This window comes from Aspergillus versicolor (assembly GCF_001890125.1).
Source record: "Aspergillus versicolor CBS 583.65 unplaced genomic scaffold ASPVEscaffold_2, whole genome shotgun sequence".
Lineage (NCBI taxonomy): Eukaryota > Fungi > Ascomycota > Eurotiomycetes > Eurotiales > Aspergillaceae > Aspergillus > Aspergillus versicolor.
The window spans coordinates 2760504-2779101 of record NW_024467525.1 but is presented as its reverse complement, the minus strand read 5'-3'; the positions used below and the strand labels follow the sequence as shown (position 1 = coordinate 2779101).

The window sequence follows — 18598 nt, the reverse complement described above, 5'->3', positions numbered from 1 at the left end:
TAAGTAACAGCCCGCGTTTTGTTTCCCGGTGATCTGCCATGAGCCGGCCCCAATCCCGTATAGCCGGGGACAGCCCACTCTAGTCGATTACAGTCGAGGTGAAAAAGAAGCACAAGCACAACTAGCAGACAATTGCCGATATAGCCATTGCACAAGGCGCAGGGTTATATCCGGACCTGACTGGTGATACCAATGGAGATACTGCAATATATATGGGCGGGGTGAAAATTGACTGTCATAAAGACGGGTCGCGGAGGAAAGCTTAGGCATAGATTGATAACCTACACAATGGGCACTAAACCCAAGACTATCCGTTGAGCATGGCTCTAGGTGAGTCTAAGTGGGACTCGGCATGGCGCAGTCTATGTTCGGGGCGTAGTTGCCGAGTCGTTGTTGCACTGGGGTGGTCGTGGTCCACATACCTCATGTTGAATACCCGGATAGGCTATCGACCCGAAAGGAGTCACAAAGAATGTTGAATGTCTCATATAAACACAAACACTCAGCCCTTCACTCAACCTCTTCACCCAAGCACCTCACCCCAACATCAATTCGCACTATCCATCACAATGGAAGAGCCACCCTACGACCCCGAGTATGTCCTCCAGACCATCAACCAAGCACACACTCACATAACCAACCAGATGCCCCATGGGGACGACCACGATCGTCTATCAATACAAACTCGAAAACTGTCCCGGAAAGACCATCGTCGGCATGCTCGTCGAATATCCTCCGAACGGCGCAACCCCACCTCATCGCCACGGGGGCGCGTCGGTCTCCGCCCATGTCCTCCACGGCACTCTGTTGAACAAAATGAACGACGAGCCGATGAAGGTGATGGGGAAAGGCGATGCCTGGCATGAGGCGCCTGGATGTCATCATAAGATTGGCGCAAATGCCAGCAAGACTGAGCCAGCGGCCTTCTTCGTTACTTTTGTGCTTGACACTGAGGCGCTGGAGAGGGAGGGGCCGTCTGTGCTGGTCCAGATTGATGAGGAGTATAAGGACATCGTGGCGAAGAAGATCAGGGAGAATAAATGATCGACAAAGTACGAACTGCTCTAAGAATGCTGTAGAATAGATTACTATCCGACTCAACTGGTGCTCTTCAAATGTTGAATAACTCCGAAATGAAATACCAAATGCACTCATTAGACATATGCTAATTAACAGCCGGAACCCACCAGCATGATCTATATACAGGATATATTAAAGTACAGACATTAAGAGATAATAAGGATCGTGGCATCTAAGGCTTAGAGAGCTGTTCCTTGCGGAAGAAGAGCAAGAACCCGGCACTGCACACGTTAGTCCATCAACACCAAAAAGTAGGAAAAAAGGAGACATACCAAACAAGCAACTGGCAAAACAGGGCAATCCAAAACCAGGCATTCGCCACCGAGTCCACCCCCTTGGTAACATCCGGCGAGATAGGCCCGGGGCCTAGATTATTCGGCCCAAAGGCCCTCGCACAGATCGTCGCAATGGAACCAATAATCTGCGAGACGATCAGGGTAAAGCACATGTGCATGCGCGTTAGTGTTTGCAGGAGGATGATTCCGAAGCCTAGGCCCTGGATGGAGTCTAACACGCCGAGCCAGAGCCAGAGACTTCGGGATACGAGGGCTCCCCCAGTGTAGCCGCCTGCTACCCAGGGGAGGAAGTAGCCGATTCCTGAGACGGCCCACCAGATCTGGATAAACCGGGGGGCACCTAGCCCGCAGGCGAAGACGGGGAGGAACCAGCTGTGTTGTTTGGAGAATTGGCTGACGAGGTAGAGGAAGGCGATCCAGACGAGGCCGAAGAAGACGACGCAGAGGATGACGATTTGCCAGGCTTTTGCGTGGTTCGAGGTCCAGAGGACTAGAGACGTTAGCATGATTCTTAATCTGGTATTGGCTTTATACGTACAGCTCCAGTTGCGGCCGTACGGCGCACTGAGGAAGAAGTTCTGCAGGATGACGGCCACAAAGTTCCACAGAACAATCTTGCGCCTGAAGAGCGACTTGTAGAACGACGGGACCTTGCCAGGTGTCTGGCGATAATAGTTGGGAAGACCAAAGATGAGCAGAAGCCCGACAGCCCACAGGAACATGGCGATGGGATAGCAGATGGCGGTCATCTTCCAGGTATTGGAGATCTGAGACTCAGCGCTCAACAGCCCATTGCTCGATGCCTTGGCCAGAGTAGACCCCCAGAACCACAGCGCAATGATATACACCTGCTGGATGCCCTGGATCACGCACGCGCGGAAGATCCACTTCTTCACGGGGGCACCACCCTCGTCGCCAAAGTTCAATGCGAAGAAGATCGAGCCGCTGGACGAGGCAGCAGCGTAGAATCCACTGCCGACATTCTGGATCCAGCCGCGTGTGAACTCGTCGGTTTCCCAGTGCGCTGACCCGATGAGCAGGAACGCGATGCCATACAGGAACCACGGCGTTGACAGACATACGATGGACTTGAAGTGCCGGAAGACAAGCCACCAGCAGGCCGATGTGATGGCATACGTCGTGGCAATGCCGTACAGCTTCTCAGCGGTCTGACCGACCTCGCCTGTGAGCAGGGTGATCTGGTACGAGTTGGCCGCAATGATCTGACCAAGGGCCAGGAAGATGGTGTAGACCGGCCAGTCCCCGATCTTGATCTGCATCCATTTCTTCAGCCCAGTCGGAGGAACGTAGTCCTTGCCGAGCAGGAACTCGTCATCGTCAGATCCGCTACTGCTGAGACCATTCCCACTGTGCCGCGAAGCTGCATCGTCAATATACATCGAATCCTGGGGCGAAGCATTGTGTTTGTCGCGGAAGACTGAGGGAGTAGGCGACTTGATACGTCCCAGTCTGGCATCACGGAACTTGTCAAACCACTTGCGCTCTGACTTGATGAGGAACTCCTCGATACAGAACTGCGATTCCGAGTTCGATCCGTTCAGCGCCTCCAGGCGGCGCTCAAAGTCCTTGTAGTACTCGCCGTTGCTGTCGGTGAAGAAGGGGTCGACCTTCTGCAGCTTAAAGTCCTTCTTGTTCCCAACGACAGAGTCGAGTGATAGAACAGAGGCATTGCTCATCCGGTTCTCAGCAAACGGCTTTGGAGGGGGCAGAAGATTTTGATCAGCCTGTGGCGTGCCTGGTGACAGAGGGGCAGGGACTGCAGCACTTCGAGGATGCAGGGAGTCCTGGCTATTGCGTCGAGGCGATGAGAACGAGACTACTCGTGCACCAGGTCGTTGCGCTGCTTGGGCACGTCTGCTCTCTTCAATCTGGGCCGGGGTTAGGGTATACTCGTCCTCGCCGTAGTAGCTCAGAACCGAGTCCGTATCGCTTTCCTCTCCATCCGTGTGTGGCAAGTTCTCGTCGGTCTCAGGGATATTCTCCCCTGCCGGCTTATTACCACGTCCACGGCGAGATGCATGGCCTGGACCAGACCGGACACCGAGCGAGAGGGATCGTTGAAGGCCAGAAGGCTTCGGCCCTTCGTTTACATTGGGATCAGGGCTGTAGACCGTCTTCTGCACTGCGTTTAGATCGCTTAGACGGTTGAGGTTCGAGTAGCTGCTGTCCCGGGAATGCTGGACAGAAGGCGACATCAACGGGCTGGTAGGACGGGCAGGGGGTGTCATTACTCCACTAGGAGTCGAAAGACCAGATGCAGTCATGGGTCGGCCGTGGCCCTTGGAGACCTCTTTATTATGCACCTGGATAGCAGTTGACTGCAGGATCTCCAGGTCCTCCACCCACTGCGCCACGGGGAACCGCTGCTTAGCGGATCTAGCACGCATCATGGCGCGAGTAGGCGTCTTGGAACTGAGGGCGGCGTCGATAGCGAGCTTGAACTGTACCAGGAGATGGGACGTTGACACCGACTCGACAGTATACCACCATCCAGGCATCTGTCCCAGACCACCAACGCGCGCACCGATACCAAGGGCACCCTTTCGGCCGAACTCGACGGCGACAAGACCAAAGGGCTCATCGCGAGATGGAATTAGGGCAAACTCAGCTCCAGAGAAGATATACGGAGGCAGCGCAGTGAATTCTGGGCGTGAAAAGACTCGGCCAGGGTATACCTTCATCATGCGGTCCAACTTCAATGCAGCAAATCGGCCATACAGATCGATAACAGGACCAACACAGATGAGTTGGACGTTAGGACGCGCCTCAAGAACCGCAGGCATGACATCAGCAATTAAATCCACACCCTTCTGCATAGACCAACGACCAACAAACACAAGGAGATCCGCATCAGGGTTCTGCTCCAGACCAGCCCATTCCTGAGCCTGTCTCTTGAGCTCGCCGCGGTTGGCTTCAAAGTCAGGATCGACCTTGATATCCTCGTCCTTGGTCACCGACTCCTTCGTCCACTCGCCAACATCAGAAGGGTCAGGGTTAGGCAGGTTGCCGACTTTCCGCAGACCCCAGAAGATAGGATACCGCGCGTAGGACCGCTTTCCGTATTTCTTGGACACACCTACTGCACCGAATCCCTGCTGGTAGACGCGGAGGTAACTGGCGCCGGCGTGCAGGAGGTTAAACACCTCGCCGAACTGCACGAAAGAGCGGACGGTGTCGATGTCGAGGTTGAATACAGAGCAGACCTCCTCCTTCTCCTTTTGCGTGCGCATCGGCCACAGACCCTGGAATTCGGCGTTGTGGAGGGACAGACAGGCGGGTATGGGTTCAGGCAGGTAAAGCGGTGCGACAGAGCCGTGGTAATCGTTGATGTGGTAGATGTCGATGGGGAATCGCTTGATGGCTTCTGCAATACATTGGTTCCATGCAGAGTAATAGACGGCGCTGTCGAGGTCGTCCATGCGGGCAGGGTAGGGCTCGGACTTTGTCTGCTGCCGGAAGACAGGGGCATCGAGGAGGACGTATGTGATGTTCTTCAGGGTGTGATATTGTACTTGGACCGTGTAGGCGTTGCCCAGGATGGTGACGGTCATGGGCTCAGCAGGGGTGTCTACAGGATAGTCAACACCCCCTACACAGGGAACAACCCAGATCAGGTCCTGGTGGCCCAGTGTCTTCCCCATCAACTGGGCCATGACACCAAGACCACCGATCTTGATCTTGATAGCCCAGTCCTCAATGTCGTACTCCATCGTTGCGATCAGCACTGTGCGGCGCTTTCCTTCGGCCGCAGCCCCGAGGGCAGTTGTGCTCTGCATGAAGCCGGACTTCTCCGCTAGACGCAGCAGAGGGTTGGCCTGGGGTCCTTTTCCAAAACGGACTTGCTTGATCTTGCGACGCAGAGCCAGTGGGATCATGGTGTGCGTCTCCGAGACACCGACCTGGTTAAACTTGACTTTGTAGAACGACTTCATGAATATGTAAACACAGGCCGACCCGGTCAAGACGGGAACAATCCAGAAGAGAACGAACATAGCGATCTGCGTGCTCTGGTGTCCAACGGGGATCTTCTGGTATCCCATAGTGCCATCGTTGATATAGAACTTCCACGCCAGATAGGGCGAGGGCGGGTGGTCCGTAACATTCAGCAGCGTGGCTGATAGAGACGACGGGGGCATGCGATCAAGGACGTTATCGCCATCAGCATCACCCAGAACATTGCTCTGATCAGGCTGTCCGTCTGGGTTCATGCCCCAGATATTAAGCTGCCCAACGGCCGGCCATTCGGACGTGAAGTGGTACTTCCAGTACCCGTCCTCAGTATCCAGCTTGACCTCGTTGTCTAGACCCGCATCAAAGCCGTATTGATTGTAGGGGCCGTTGAAGAAAGCATGGGGCCAGCGTCGCTGTACTTTATAGTCCCAGCCGGCGTCGCCTTCTTGCACGTAGTCACTGCTGCCCGTCCAGCGGTTCCAGTACTCGACGCGGACGTGGTGGCCCGTCCATTCTTGCTTCTTCGTTCCTGACCAGTCGAGTGCTTTGATCGTGTCGTTTCCACCTTTGTACGAGAGCCAGTCTGAGAATGTGGTTCCCCAGTTGGTCGAGTAGCGGTATTTGTCGGCGCCGGCGGCGTGGTGTTGGATGAAGAGGCCGCCGTCGTCGTCCTGGTGCAGCAGACTGCTCGAGTAGTTGGCAGAGGTAAAGACCATGGGGTTGTCGATCTGTCCAAGGCGGAACAGGAAGTGGTCCACTGCATTTGTAGATGCTGAGCTGTCCGAATTGCTGGCATTGTTGACGGTCACTCTGTGAACTCCGTTATACACGCCGGTCAGATTAGCAGACCATTCCCAAAGACCAGGTAGCTGGCCTGTAACCTCGATTGTGCCAAAGTCGGGATCGATCCGGTTGCAGCTGACGGTATTTTCATCGATGGATGGCGTCTTTCCAGCCTCCGTCGATGAGTTGAAGGATACGGCTTGGGTGATGGCGTCGCAGTCCATCGCCTCTGAGAACTGGAGCTTGAGATTCACTGTCTCAGCAGCATTCGGTGCGACGGTCGACTTAAGTGGTGCATCATGGCCATTATTGCCGTCGCCGACACGGAATTTAGTGATCATGGGCTTTGGTCCTTTCCAGAGACGTTCAGGGACATAGGCACGGAACTCATACCGGTCCATGGTAAGCTTTGGATAGCAGCCCTTGAACTCAGTAGAGCCATTATATTCCATCTTGAAGGTACTGGCCTCGAGAGTCATGTTGTCGTAAGGATAGAACAGGTTCCTGACATGGGTCCCCGAAGGGAAAGGCGCAACGAGGGTCTTGTTCTTGTTATCATCACTATCGCAGTCGAAGTTGTACGGCATCGTCCTGTTCACATTGTTGTAAACGAGCCAGACGGACTCGTTCTTGTTGGCCGAGCCAAAGTCCTGCAGGAATGGATGAAGCCCGCGTTGCACCGACCACATGCCTGTCTCTGTCTCTGTGCCATTCGAACCAGGGTAGTATACGGGTGCGGTTTGCTTGGACAGCTCCACAATCTCGTAGCCGTCGTTCAAGATCGGGAACTCCTCGCGCATCTGGTACATGTGCTTGAGGATATTACGCACCGGGTGAGAAGGGTCGCGGTGGTCGTAGGCAACAGACTCGTTATGGCATGCTGTTCGGCCAGCCTCGATGGGCCACTGGTAATATTGCGACGAGTCGAGAGCGAAGCATCCGTGGGACCTCCATGCCGTTGCAGGAGACATGGACTGTCTTCCATAGATATAGTTCGAGGCCGTTGCATCCAGAACATAAAAAGCCTGCTCTTCTCCCCAGAGAAGCAGAGGGATACCAGGCAGCATCAGGGTTGTGATAAAGCTACCAAGAAGCTGTCTCTCAACGCCCCATTTAATAGCAGGCCAACGGAAGACATCCTGATTCGTGACGCCGTACATGTGCCTAGGATCAAACTCGCCCGTATTGGCATTAATCAGATCGTTTGAGCCGGCCATGTTATTCCATGCTTCAATCCAGTCAACCGGCACGTCAAAGCCAGCATCAAGCCGGCCGTCCATGCCCAGGAAGCGCGTCATACTGCGGTAGGTCGAGTAGTGGAATGCTGCACCATCGATAGCCTCACGTCCAGGTTCACGCAGAAAGTACTGCGGTGCAGACTCGTTGGTCAGCATCTTGGGGTCGTCGACCTCCTCCTTCAGTTTGTCATACTGGTTGGCATCACGACCTCGACCGAGATAGAGCGAACCAAACGTGTTACCGCCGGTAATTTCCCCAGAAATGAAGAAGTTTGTCTTGCCCACATCGCGTGCGCACTTGCGGTATGCCATGGACATCTCCCCCAGTGCATCGACGGTAGCCTGCGTGGCCTTGTCATACCGGAACCCGTCAATGTCAAAGGATGCAATGATCATGCACGAGTGACGAATTAAACGCTCTCGGACAGACGGATTCCACTCTCTCAAGCGGTCCTGGACGGACGCGAACTTGGCGAGCTGACGTTTCCAGTCAGGCCAGACACCGAAGGCTTCGATATCACCGTACTGGTCGAAGTCGCTGTCGTAGCACCCGACGAGGCCGGAGATGAGGGACTCATTGACAGGCTTGCCGTCTTCGTACCAGAAGCGAGGGTAGTCGCAGGTTTGGTTATAGTCATTGCCAATGTCGAAATCAACATAGCGGCGGTCTGATTTCCACACTGCGTTATGCTCTTTCTCGGAGAACGGCGTCGTTGAGTTAAGGTGCCCTTCGAATCCGATAAGGTCACCCATACTATCACCGGTAATTAGTCTTTATGTCTCTACCAGGGTCAGGGTACTCACGTAGCGATTGTATTGTCGAATACGACATACATTCCACGCTTGTGGATTTCAGTGATAGCATTACGCCATACAGCAATAGTCCCAAAATGCTGATCCAGCAGAGTCGTGTCAAGCGCTGAATACCCATCAGACCCCCAGGGCTGGTTCATCAAGATCGTACCAGCAAGATACAGACCCTTGATGCCCATTCCCTGGAGATAGTCCAAAGTGTCGAGCAGACCCGCAACATCGCCACCGTGGCGCATCTGGTTCGAGCTGAGATCATGCTCAAACTGGCTGCCATTAATATTATCATTCGTTGGGTCGCCGTTGACAAACCGGTCCATGAACAGTGTGTAGAACGGAAACCGCCAGTTGTCTGGGGACGGGAAGTATTCCCCCTCATGGTCCGGCCATGTTCCCCAGTATTCAGCAGGATTTGTTGCTGTCTTGTTCTCGTTGATGTTGTAGTCGACGAGGGCTTCGTCGTAGGGCCAGCATGAGGCCGTTGATGCGAGCAGGGCGATGATCCCGACGGAGAGCCTCCACATCGTGACGATCGTTGATCGGATCAGCTCAGATCAGCGCGGGTCTGGCACTCTGAGAGCGCAGTGTGACCGGCAGTAGTATGAGATTATACCAGGCACATCTATTATTTGCAGATATTAAGGTGTGGTTTCAATAGTTGGCTGTCAAAATGTGGTTCGCGTGTAATCGTGTAAACGTCTGTAAACGAGTGACAGAGAGAAAGAGAACGAAGGCTAGTCAGCGCAGTCGATGAGATAACGAACGTCCAGGCAAACTCGGCAAACACAAAAGCGAATGACAGATAACACGATTGGGGAAAAATGCAAAAGATGGCTAAAGTTCAGCGTTGGGGTGCAATGAGGCTTATGATAAAAGGCCAAGGAGATTGGATCAAGACCTCGTGGAGCGGCTGGGACACTGAACACGGACTATTGCTAATAATAACATTTAGACAATACGAGGCTATCTGGATAAATCCTTCCTGCCAGGTCACAGAACCTTCCTATGAAGATATGGGCGTCATTGAGTGGCCATTCGCTCAGCCCCAGCTGCTGCCTCTGTATGGGACTCGTTTCTCACTCAAGGTTTTTTTTTACCTGACACCCATTGGGCCTGAGATCCACTATCGAGGCGTGCCAAAAATACAGGAATCCGAGGAGAAGAAGAAAAAGGCTGCTCGAACCGAAGAGGTTACACCGACACAGTCGGCGAACGGGGAGCCGGCAGTCGAGCTGCTGTGCGCCGAATAGATAGAGCCCTACAATCGGCGTCTGGCGGGGAGGGCCGTAGTGGCTCCACGGGCAATGGGTCTTGTCTCTCTTGCGAGAGAATCGAATCTATTTCCAGAAACTGGATTCCCAGTCTAGTGCGGCTCGACCCTGGATCGTCTTCTTTCCGGTGCCATCATTTGTATGCTTGAGGCAGCCATGCCATCGGTAGATATGTTCTTTGAGTATCGTTTGAATACACGTTATCTCACGCAATACGAGGCGACGTTCGACTCATCCCAATCACACATCAGCCTCTATCAGGCTGCCTCTGATGCAGTGGCATGGCTTGCTGGGCGCCACTAACAGGAAGCGCACCAGATGTCTCAGTGTAATAATTCCCATACCAGGCGTCCGGCCCACCAAAGTCCGGTTAGTTCCCAATCCTACTGGTGTTCGGCATAGCAATCCATGTTTGTCGGTGGATGCATCCATGCAATGCAGTGACCGGCGAGTGGGTTCCTGGTCCAGATCCGAGTGCGCCCTACCGGTTTGGCCAATCACTCGGGCCTGGCGGTGTGATGGGAATATTATCCATGGCCAACACGAGCTGTCCTCCATTTCCTAGCCTTTTAGTTTTCTGGTTATGCCGCGATGCTGTCAAAAAAACTCTGCTGAAGTCAGACATTTTCAGTTTGTGGAAATACTCAAAACGCCGGTAATTCGGATCGCGCCTGTTCGGGATAAGCGTATCGAGCTAGCGAATCGAGTTGATGCTGTGGGTCCGGGTGGATCTCCGGTTTGCAAAAACAACATTGGATGACAGACCCTGTTACGGTATGGAAACCATGGAAACAATAAGCCAACTGCGCTTTGATTATTCTGAAACCTTGCGAGAGGCTGGCATGATTGGGTTTGTTGAGAGAGAATAATTTTTCAATGGCTCGATGGTCCGTCGTATATCTGCTATCTTTATTGCGCTCCTTTATACCGGCAAGGTACTTGCGGCTGAGTACGTAGATTATCCGAGATTTACCCTGCCCAGATGGAAAACCAGATAACATCCGAGCACACAGCTTGTCGAGGGATACTGGTTCCAGTCACATCCAAGGCGTCCACTCCAAGAGAGCCATCTGCCTGAGACTAGATAATGGACCATGTCTCACTGGCGGTCGCCCAATGCAGAATCACATCCACTCTCGCTCTGCAGGGAAAATTCCACCGTTCAGCAGGGCAGACCGTTCCCTGTGGAACATGCAAAGGTCACAACCGGTTTCCAACGGTGAACTGTCCGGCAGATCATTCTCAGGAACAGCCGACCAGGTCTGGTTGCTCGTCCGTCGATCCCCCCAGCTGCCCACACTCTTGTCTTGCTCCGTCGATAGTCGCCGGCCAACAGCCCTTATCGGGTTCTGCTCGTGTGTCCGGCGTGGGGTTGCATCTGCAGACATTCATGGAAGAAGCTAGTTAGTCTGGATCCCCCGCCGGAACCATGTGGCCTGCCCTGGCAGTGGCAACTCCTATGCCGGTCAGGAACGGAGCAAGTTGCCCAAATCGTGGCTCGTTAATGGTAGAGGCACCCCGTCGGAGAAGTATCATTTCGAGAGCACATGTCAATGGCCACCCAAAGTTAGGGTTGCTGCCCCTGACTGGGGTTTCTCCCAATCTCTGTTTACTCTTCAAGCTCAGGAACACCTTTCCCCGTAATTCACCCCTTCTTTTCCTTCCTTGCGTGAGCCCGCTGTGCTCTATCCAGTCTTTACTCGAATTGCTTTCGCCCGCCTCTGGGCTGTCGTTCTCTTATAATTGTCACTCTGGCTCCTTTTTCTAGGCAAATCCTTCTTTCACTGCCATCTTGCGCAGTCTACATGCCTATCACCATTCGTTCTCCCCTCGAATAACGGGTCGTATTCATAATTAGTGGAAGGAAGATCGACGAACCGCCCACGAACGAGGATCTGACACGGGCGACGTGAAACAGTCAAACCGTGTTTCTGCTTATCCCCGTCTTAATCCTGCATTACGCGTCCTAACAACATTGCATGATGTCATTCTTTTCCCTCTCGTACTTCAGCCTCGTCGCTAGCATTCACCTTCTTGGCCTTTTCCACCCATCACTGGCCGCCAATACCGCAGCATGGAAGTCCAGATCCATCTACCAGACCATGACCGACAGGTTCGCGCGAACCGACGGGTCAACATCGGCGAAATGCAACACCACAGCCGGTTTATATTGTGGAGGAACATGGCGGGGGACAATCAATCATCTAGACTATATCCAGGGGATGGGATTTGACGCAGTCATGATCTCGCCCATTGTTGAGAATGTGGAAGGCCATGTATCGTATGGTGAAGCCTACCACGGATACTGGCCGCTGGATCTATATTCGTTGAACTCACATTTCGGGACACACCAGGATCTATTGGATCTTAGTAGAGCGCTTCATGACCGAGACATGTATCTGATGATGGACACGGTCATCAACAACATGGCGTACATCACCGACGGCAAAAACCCAGCGACAAATATCGACTATTCGGCATTTACACCGTTTAACAACTCCGACTATTTCCACGAGTACTGCAAGATCCACGACTGGAATGACTGGGACGAGGCCCAGCTGTGTCAGACTGGCGATACCAAGGTCGCCCTACCGGATCTGTATACCGAACACGAGGATGTCCAGGACATGCTCGCGAGCTGGGCGAATGAGATGATCAAGACGTACTCGATCGACGGTCTGCGCATTGACGCCGCAAAGCACATCAACAATGCATCTCTTCAGAATTTCCAAAATAATGTCGACATCTTCATGACGGGTGAAGTCCTGCAGCGCGAGGTCGAGACGATCTGTAACTACCAGGGCCACTATATCAACAGTGTTCCCAACTACCCGATCTACTACTCCATGCTTGAGGCCTTTACCAAGGGTAATACGACGGATCTCTTCCTGCAAGTGGAGACCATGAAGCAATCCTGCCGCGATATTACTGCATTTGTGTCGTTTTCTGAGAACCACGATATCCAACGGATCCCCAGCTGGATGCCTGAGATGGCGGTATGGTATTCTCCCAGTCCTAACAATTAAAAATATCCAAGCAAGAACTCATAAGATGAATAGATTGCCAAAAACACGTTAACATTCACAATGCTCTTCGACGGCATCCCCATGATCTACCAAGGCCAAGAGCAACACTTCTCCGGCGCCGGGCAGCCCAGGAACCGCGAAGCGCTGTGGCTGTCCAAATACGACACCAACGCCGAGCTATACAAACTAATAACCAAGCTGAACCTGCTCCGCAAGCACGCCATTAAGCTCGGCCACGACTACGTCAATGAACAGACGACCCCCATCTACGTGGGGTCCAGCGAGCTCGTGTTCCGGAAGGGCGTGGAGGGCCGGCACACGATCATGATCCTCTCGAACCAGGGGGCCAAGGGGGGTGCTTATACGATTGAGTTGCCTGTGAGCTATAATGCCGGCGAGGTGGTGACGGATGTCCTCAACTGTGTGAATTATACGGTTTTGGATGAAGGGCAGCTGCAGGTGAAGCTGGACAAAGGCGAGCCGCGGGTGCTTTTCCCGGCGGATATGTTGAAGGGGAGTGGCCTCTGTGGGAATCCATTGGACAATATTACCCTGACGGAGGTCAGGACTGGAGAGAAGCCGTCATCTGCGAGCAGGATTATGCTGACAGGAAGTGCAGTGGTTGGATTCCTGGCTGTGGCAGCTACCTTGGTTCTGTGAAGCCAGTAAACAGAACTTTTCTCTTTTTTTTTTCTTTCTTTCTTTTTTTTTTCTTTTTCTATTTTTTTTTTTTTTTTTTTTTTTTTTTGGCTTTCGACAGTGAGATACCCAGCCGGTTTCCTGCTATTCTTTCTCTTCCATATTTACTTTCCTGTTATGAGATGTACGATACTGCTATTTCCACACCTGAACAAATTCTCCAGAATTCTTTTGTACATATTTACATATTTACATAATAAATATCTTCAGTAACTTCTCAATATTTCCACTCAATAATTCCAACACGAGAGGCCCGCCGAGCCAAAGCCGCACGAATAACAGCCCTAACCGGGGACCCATCAACCCCCGCCGGTCTCAGCGCCACCGCCAGAAATAAATCCAGAAATGTCTCGGAGATCGTCCACCACAGCGCAGCCCTAAAGCTGCCGAAACACGAGTGCCGTTTCAAATTACACCAGTCGGTAATAATAGAAGGAGAAATCGGGAAAGAAAGCGAGGCCGAAATATGGCTGACACGGGCGCAGTTAACTAGTGGTATTGTAGTATACAGTTGCTTTTTACCAGCTAAGAAACAGAAAAAGGCCCAGGACCCAGGTCAGTGTCCCGCTACGTCATACAGGTTTAATCCAGAGATGCTGTCGATTCTACAATGCTGCTTTCCCCGAGGAGGGCGCAAGGGGAACCGGTCAAAGAAGATAGAAGGTAGGCAGGACAAACACCGCGACACACTGCTGTCGGCCATGGACACGCTAAAATGATGCAATTATAGACGCAGCAGCGCAATTGGATACGCTCCCCTCATGGAACACCGCCAGCAACAGCCTGATTTTCCAGGCCTTTGAATGGCATGTCCCCGCCGACCGGCAGCACTGGCGGCGGCTGCCACTGGCCCTGTCAGGGTTGAAGGCCATTGGGGTGGACAGTCTATGGATTCCACCGGGATGTAAGGGAATGGATGCGAATGGCAATGGCTATGACATCTATGATCTGTACGATCTAGGCGAATTTGACCAGAAGGGGGCCACCAGTACTAAATGGGGCTCGCGCGAGGAGCTGGATGAGTTTGTGAAAGATGCCCATGAAATCGGTCTGAGTGTTTACTGGGATGCGGTTCTAAACCACAAGGCTGGGGCAGATTATCCTGAAAAGTGCCAGGCTGTTAAGGTTGACCCGAAGCGTATGTTGCTCAGACCTTATCCCCGTGGCATGCTGATCAGGATCAACCAGGGCGAAACGTGGAGGTCTCCACACCGTTAGAGATTGAAGGCTGGGTCGGCTTTGACTTCAACGGTCGCGGGGATGTATACAGCTCCATGAAATATCACTCCCAGCACTTTTCCGGTGTTGATTGGGACGACCGAAGCAGAGAGAATGCCATCTTCCGCATACTCGGTCCGAACAAGAACTGGGCGCGGGATGTGTCCACTGAGAATGGGAACTATGACTATCTGATGTTCGCTGATCTGGATTTGTCGCATCCAGAAGTGCGAGAAGACTTGTTAAACTGGGGGACTTGGATCACCAAGGAACTGGCCCTGGATGGGATGAGACTTGACGCCGCAAAGCACATGTCGACGGGGTTTCAGAAAGCCTTTGCTGAGCATGTTCGAAAAACTGCCAACCCGGATTTCTTCGTCATCGGTGAGTATTGGACGGGGGATATCCAGGAGTTGGTTGGATATCTGGACCAGATGCAGTATACCGTCTCTGCGTACGATGTGCCTCTTCTCAACAAGTTTTCTACTCTTTCCAAGACCAGGGCGGCAGACCTTCGAAGTATATTCAAGGATACGCTCGTCCAGCGCAAGCCCCAACATGCAGTGGTAAGCCCCCACCATCTCACGACGAAATAACGCTGACCAGTGCAGACGATTGTCACCAACCACGACACGGTAAATAAGGCCCCCTAACCCAGTAACGTCACTGTATTAACTTAAGCGCAGCAACCAGGACAAATGATGGACGTAAGTAATCGAACCCACCAAGTCTACCCCAACTGACAACCCAGACCCCGGTGGCAGCGTGGTTCAAGCCCCTCGCATACGCCCTCACCCTCCTCCGCAAAGAAGGCCACCCCTGCGTCTTCTACGGAGATCTCTACGGCATCCGCAAGAACGTCAAAAGGCCAATGAAGCCATCCTGCAAGGGAAAACTGCCTGTTCTAACGCAGGTGCGCAAGGGCTTTGCATACGGCGAACAGCAGGACTACTTCGACGCCCCCAACTGCATCGGTATTATTTCTCTCTCTGGAAGCCATTTACCGTCTCGACAGCTAACAGAAATTGTTATGCAGGTTTCATCCGCTACGGAAACGCCCGGCATCGCTCCGGACTCGCCTGCGTGATGAGCAACGCAGGCCCAGCCACCAAACGGATGTACGTCGGCCCAGGGCACATCAACGAGGAGTGGACGGACGTTCTCCATCTAGGAAGTACGGTTACGCCCTCTGTCATCATCGATAAATGGGGGTATGGGGAGTTCCCTGTTGACGGGATGAGTGTGAGTGTGTGGGTTGACTCGGCTGCTGCTGGGGGAGTGAACCTCCACGAAGAATTGTATGTCTTACCCCCTCGTCTTTAGCACCCATTTTGGGGTAAGCCTGTTTTCTGTGGCTGACTGGTGTCTTGGCTAGTGATGTGAATATTTATGGGCATTAATGTGGTTGCAGTGGAGGGAATAAATGGGTCTGTATTAGCGGATAATACCCTGTTGGGGTTATTGCCCCAGCATAATAAATTTATAATCAACACAAATTACCGATATACACATATACAGTCCATCATAAGTAGCAGGCAGCAAGCACTCCCAAGTCGGGAACTCGATTCTTGTGTGGTTAATGCTGTGATTGCCCGGCTTAAAATAGTCGGGCCAGCAAGATACATGGAATGGACCCATAGGACGCCCCTAAACAGGAAAAATAACCGCCCAAGCTCCGTGGCGATACCTGGAATGCGGTGGGAATTAATCGGACCCTGTTCGAAAGTATATGTCATATTTTCATATTTTCTACTGGTCCCTGGGTCCACCTGCAATGAGACATGGCAGCTGTCCTGGAAAATCCGTTCTTTCTACCTGTTAAGCCCTGCCAAACACAGCCAAGTTATTGCCAATAAAATGCGAATTTTTGGTTCCATTCCGTTATTAGCAAGTGGTAAATGTCAATAGTGCTGTATTTATTAATTTTATGGATTATCTATCGAATAACAACATTTATCTGGTATCTGCTCAGCTCCTGGCCAGGTGTAACTGGCTCACCTAAACTGGCAGAAGAACCATCGCCATGGCCCATCACCGTTGACAGACTGTTAAACGTTCAGACATGTCTCGGAGCGCCCGGCGCAGAGTTTGTCTTTCGATCTGTCATAGAATACCGACATCTCCACCGCAGGGTCCATTGTTACCAGCCCCAGGGTTCTTGAATTAGATTCAACGTCTTCGAATCATGATACCTACATTACGCAATAATTTCTATAGCCCTGTTTTACCTACGAAATGGTACAGTTTTATGGCTTATCGACGTTGCTCGGCGACATTATGTTACCATTTTCTATCTATTTCAAGTTCTAAATAATTCAATAGCTATATTCTCCACATAACAAAACAAGTATAATATTAGGTATCCGTAACCCACAGCCCTACCATTCCACCGGTCCACTTTCTTTCAACTGGGACCTATGGAATCGTACCGTTCATACGGTATTTGCATTGAGCCCACTCAGCCTTGCAGATGTATCCCTTACAGGCTGAAGGCACAGGCAGCACCAACAAGACCAGCAATAACAGTCAACGGGGCGCCGAGGGCAGCACCGGCGTTGTCATCGACCGAGGGAACACCGGTAGAGCTAGGAGCAGCACCAGACGAAGAAGCCGAGGAAGACCCAGCGCCCGAGGTGGAGCTGGAGTCAGAGTCAGATGTAGAGCTGGCGGAGGTGGACTCGGTCTTTGTGGAAGAAGCGCTGCTGCTGGGGATGGAAGAGCTGGAGGACGCGCTGGTTGAGGTGCTCGAGGAGCTGGTGGAGCTGGTGGACGAGGTGCTAGAGGCATCACCGGTCATGTTGAACTGCTCAGACTGGGCGAGGATGCCGGTGTTCTTGTCCTCGTTGGAGAATAGGTTGATCTGAAAGCCGTGGCTAGTTCTGTTAGCTATTTCCGTAGTAGTTCAAGGGGCTTAATGCTGGTATACCCATCAGTCAGTCCGGAGAGGCCATCGACGGTGTAAGAGCCGTCAGAAGCGTCAACATCGGAGGCAATCTTCTTATCGACGCTCGGGTAGACGGCGTTGTTGACGAGGTAGATATCGAAGGAAGAGGGATCAGTGCTGCACTAGTTAATTCGTTTCTTAGGGAAGTTGAATGCAAGGGACATACCTGACGGAATCCCACTTGACAGTGAAGGAGTCCGAAGGGTCGACCTCAGCGCCCTTCTTGGGCTCAGTCACGGACAGGGCTGACTTGTTAGCTGGGCTTCTACAAGATTGAGCCTGACTTACCTCCAACGGAGACCGCAAGGGGCAGCAGAGAAGTAACGAGAGTGAGATGCATTTTTGCAAGTATTAACGAGAGTGTTTAGATGGATCTGGAACGAAGGACAAGTCTGTTGACAGAATTATATGCAGTAGGACAAGAACTAGAGGGTTATATAGAAAACGACAGATCTATTTATGTCCGAACCATCGAACTACTCAGGCCTCTACGCCTTACCGGCGAACACGGTGCAGACTGCAGTATACTCACGTTGTATGCCATAAACAGAGACAGAAACAGGTGGAGAGCCCCGACAGGAAAGACAGCCTCTGCGGATCTCTCAATGAGACATCCGAAATAGAAATAAAACATGTTTTCTCGTACCTAATCTGACACCTTTTGCCGGCGCGTATTTTTCAATTTCTCGTACGCCGCCGCCACCATAATCTATTAAACTTCCCACAATCACGAAGTCCCGATAAGAAGGACGAGTCAAATCAGGTACGATGTCGTGCTCCAATAGAAGTCGGTGTCTGGGCCATGATGTGTTTTCGTACTTTGGCTTATCAGGCAGTGTCAAGCCATCGCACTTGCCAAATAAATATTGACATTGGGGACTGCTGCAGCTCGCAGAACACTGTATCGTTGTTAATACTCTTCAAACACTGGAATTTAGATATATGGGCACTTGGTTAAAGAGAATCTGAACATTATGGCTGGCTAAATATATATATATGTCACCATGAACACCTCACACCAGATGGGACACCCCCCCTCAACAAGACAATGCAACGTTGTTTAACAACTCCGTGATAGGATAGAGTCTATTTAAATTTCACCATAAGTCAGTTTGACTCTTTAACCAATCGCTTGAACCGATAGGAGATGCGGCGCTGTCAGCTCGCAGCCACCACCAACAACACACCGGCGCGTCCAAGTCGGAACACGCACTGCTTGGCACCTTCTCTGAGCTTAAGACCGAGAATTCGCTATCCGGGT

General features: G+C 52.2%; 6 protein-coding genes across 6 annotated transcripts; 4 read left to right on the top strand and 2 right to left on the bottom strand.

The window, feature by feature from the left end:
* Nucleotides 1-569: 569 nt before the first annotated feature.
* Nucleotides 570-1044, top strand: ASPVEDRAFT_25687 (cupin domain-containing protein; the record flags this gene model as incomplete). Its single annotated transcript, XM_040809805.1, has 2 exons — nucleotides 570-595; nucleotides 645-1044. The coding sequence occupies 2 exons, from the start codon at nucleotides 570-572 to the stop codon at nucleotides 1042-1044; spliced, it is 426 nt and encodes a 141-aa protein (XP_040664602.1).
* A 208-nt stretch (nucleotides 1045-1252) lies between these two features.
* Nucleotides 1253-8703, bottom strand: ags1 (alpha-1,3-glucan synthase Ags1; the record flags this gene model as incomplete). The annotated part of the gene is made up of 4 exons (XM_040816873.1): nucleotides 1253-1301; nucleotides 1353-1866; nucleotides 1915-8123; nucleotides 8174-8703. The coding sequence occupies 4 exons, from the start codon at nucleotides 8701-8703 to the stop codon at nucleotides 1253-1255; spliced, it is 7302 nt and encodes a 2433-aa protein (XP_040664601.1).
* A 1962-nt stretch (nucleotides 8704-10665) lies between these two features.
* On the top strand, nucleotides 10666-11324 carry ASPVEDRAFT_485005 (uncharacterized protein). The gene has a single exon (XM_040814015.1). It carries the CDS (start codon nucleotides 10880-10882, stop codon nucleotides 11216-11218), a length of 339 nt encoding a protein of 112 aa, XP_040664600.1. The 5' UTR covers nucleotides 10666-10879; the 3' UTR covers nucleotides 11219-11324.
* A 108-nt stretch (nucleotides 11325-11432) lies between these two features.
* Nucleotides 11433-13136, top strand: ASPVEDRAFT_80467 (alpha-amylase; the record flags this gene model as incomplete). The annotated part of the gene is made up of 2 exons (XM_040816872.1): nucleotides 11433-12446; nucleotides 12510-13136. 2 exons carry the CDS (start codon nucleotides 11433-11435, stop codon nucleotides 13134-13136), a joined length of 1641 nt encoding a protein of 546 aa, XP_040664599.1.
* A 431-nt stretch (nucleotides 13137-13567) lies between these two features.
* ASPVEDRAFT_186580 (alpha-amylase) lies at nucleotides 13568-15893 on the top strand. The gene is made up of 8 exons (XM_040808981.1): nucleotides 13568-13838; nucleotides 13906-14313; nucleotides 14364-14959; nucleotides 15005-15028; nucleotides 15080-15100; nucleotides 15145-15367; nucleotides 15430-15691; nucleotides 15769-15893. Exons 1-8 carry the CDS (start codon nucleotides 13769-13771, stop codon nucleotides 15791-15793), a joined length of 1629 nt encoding a protein of 542 aa, XP_040664598.1. The 5' UTR covers nucleotides 13568-13768; the 3' UTR covers nucleotides 15794-15893.
* An 829-nt stretch (nucleotides 15894-16722) lies between these two features.
* On the bottom strand, nucleotides 16723-17914 carry ASPVEDRAFT_38329 (GPI anchored serine-threonine rich family protein). The gene is made up of 4 exons (XM_040811678.1): nucleotides 17626-17914; nucleotides 17504-17582; nucleotides 17320-17454; nucleotides 16723-17266 (listed from the first exon to the last, which is right to left on the bottom strand). The coding sequence occupies exons 1-4, from the start codon at nucleotides 17675-17677 to the stop codon at nucleotides 16873-16875; spliced, it is 660 nt and encodes a 219-aa protein (XP_040664597.1). The 5' UTR covers nucleotides 17678-17914; the 3' UTR covers nucleotides 16723-16872.
* Nucleotides 17915-18598: the final 684 nt, after the last annotated feature.

What these genes read in the sequence shown, in the direction of transcription:
- ASPVEDRAFT_38329 (XM_040811678.1), bottom strand. Translation starts at nt 17,677, where the DNA reads ATGCATCTCACTCTCGTTACTTCTCTGCTGCCCCTTGCGGTCTCCGTT. An exon ending in GTCAAGTGGGATTCCGTCAG is followed by an intron (nt 17,455 to 17,503) that starts GTATGTCCCTTG and finishes TAACTAGTGCAG; the next exon opens with CACTGATCCCTCTTCCTTCG. An exon ending in CTCTCCGGACTGACTGATGG is followed by an intron (nt 17,267 to 17,319) that starts GTATACCAGCAT and finishes TAACAGAACTAG; the next exon opens with CCACGGCTTTCAGATCAACC.
- ASPVEDRAFT_186580 (XM_040808981.1), top strand. Translation starts at nt 13,769, where the DNA reads ATGCTGTCGATTCTACAATGCTGCTTTCCCCGAGGAGGGCGCAAGGGG. An exon ending in CCGGTCAAAGAAGATAGAAG is followed by an intron (nt 13,839 to 13,905) that starts GTAGGCAGGACA and finishes ATGCAATTATAG; the next exon opens with ACGCAGCAGCGCAATTGGAT. An exon ending in GTGAACCTCCACGAAGAATT is followed by an intron (nt 15,692 to 15,768) that starts GTATGTCTTACC and finishes TGTCTTGGCTAG; the next exon opens with TGATGTGAATATTTATGGGC.
- ASPVEDRAFT_485005 (XM_040814015.1), top strand. Translation starts at nt 10,880, where the DNA reads ATGTGGCCTGCCCTGGCAGTGGCAACTCCTATGCCGGTCAGGAACGGA.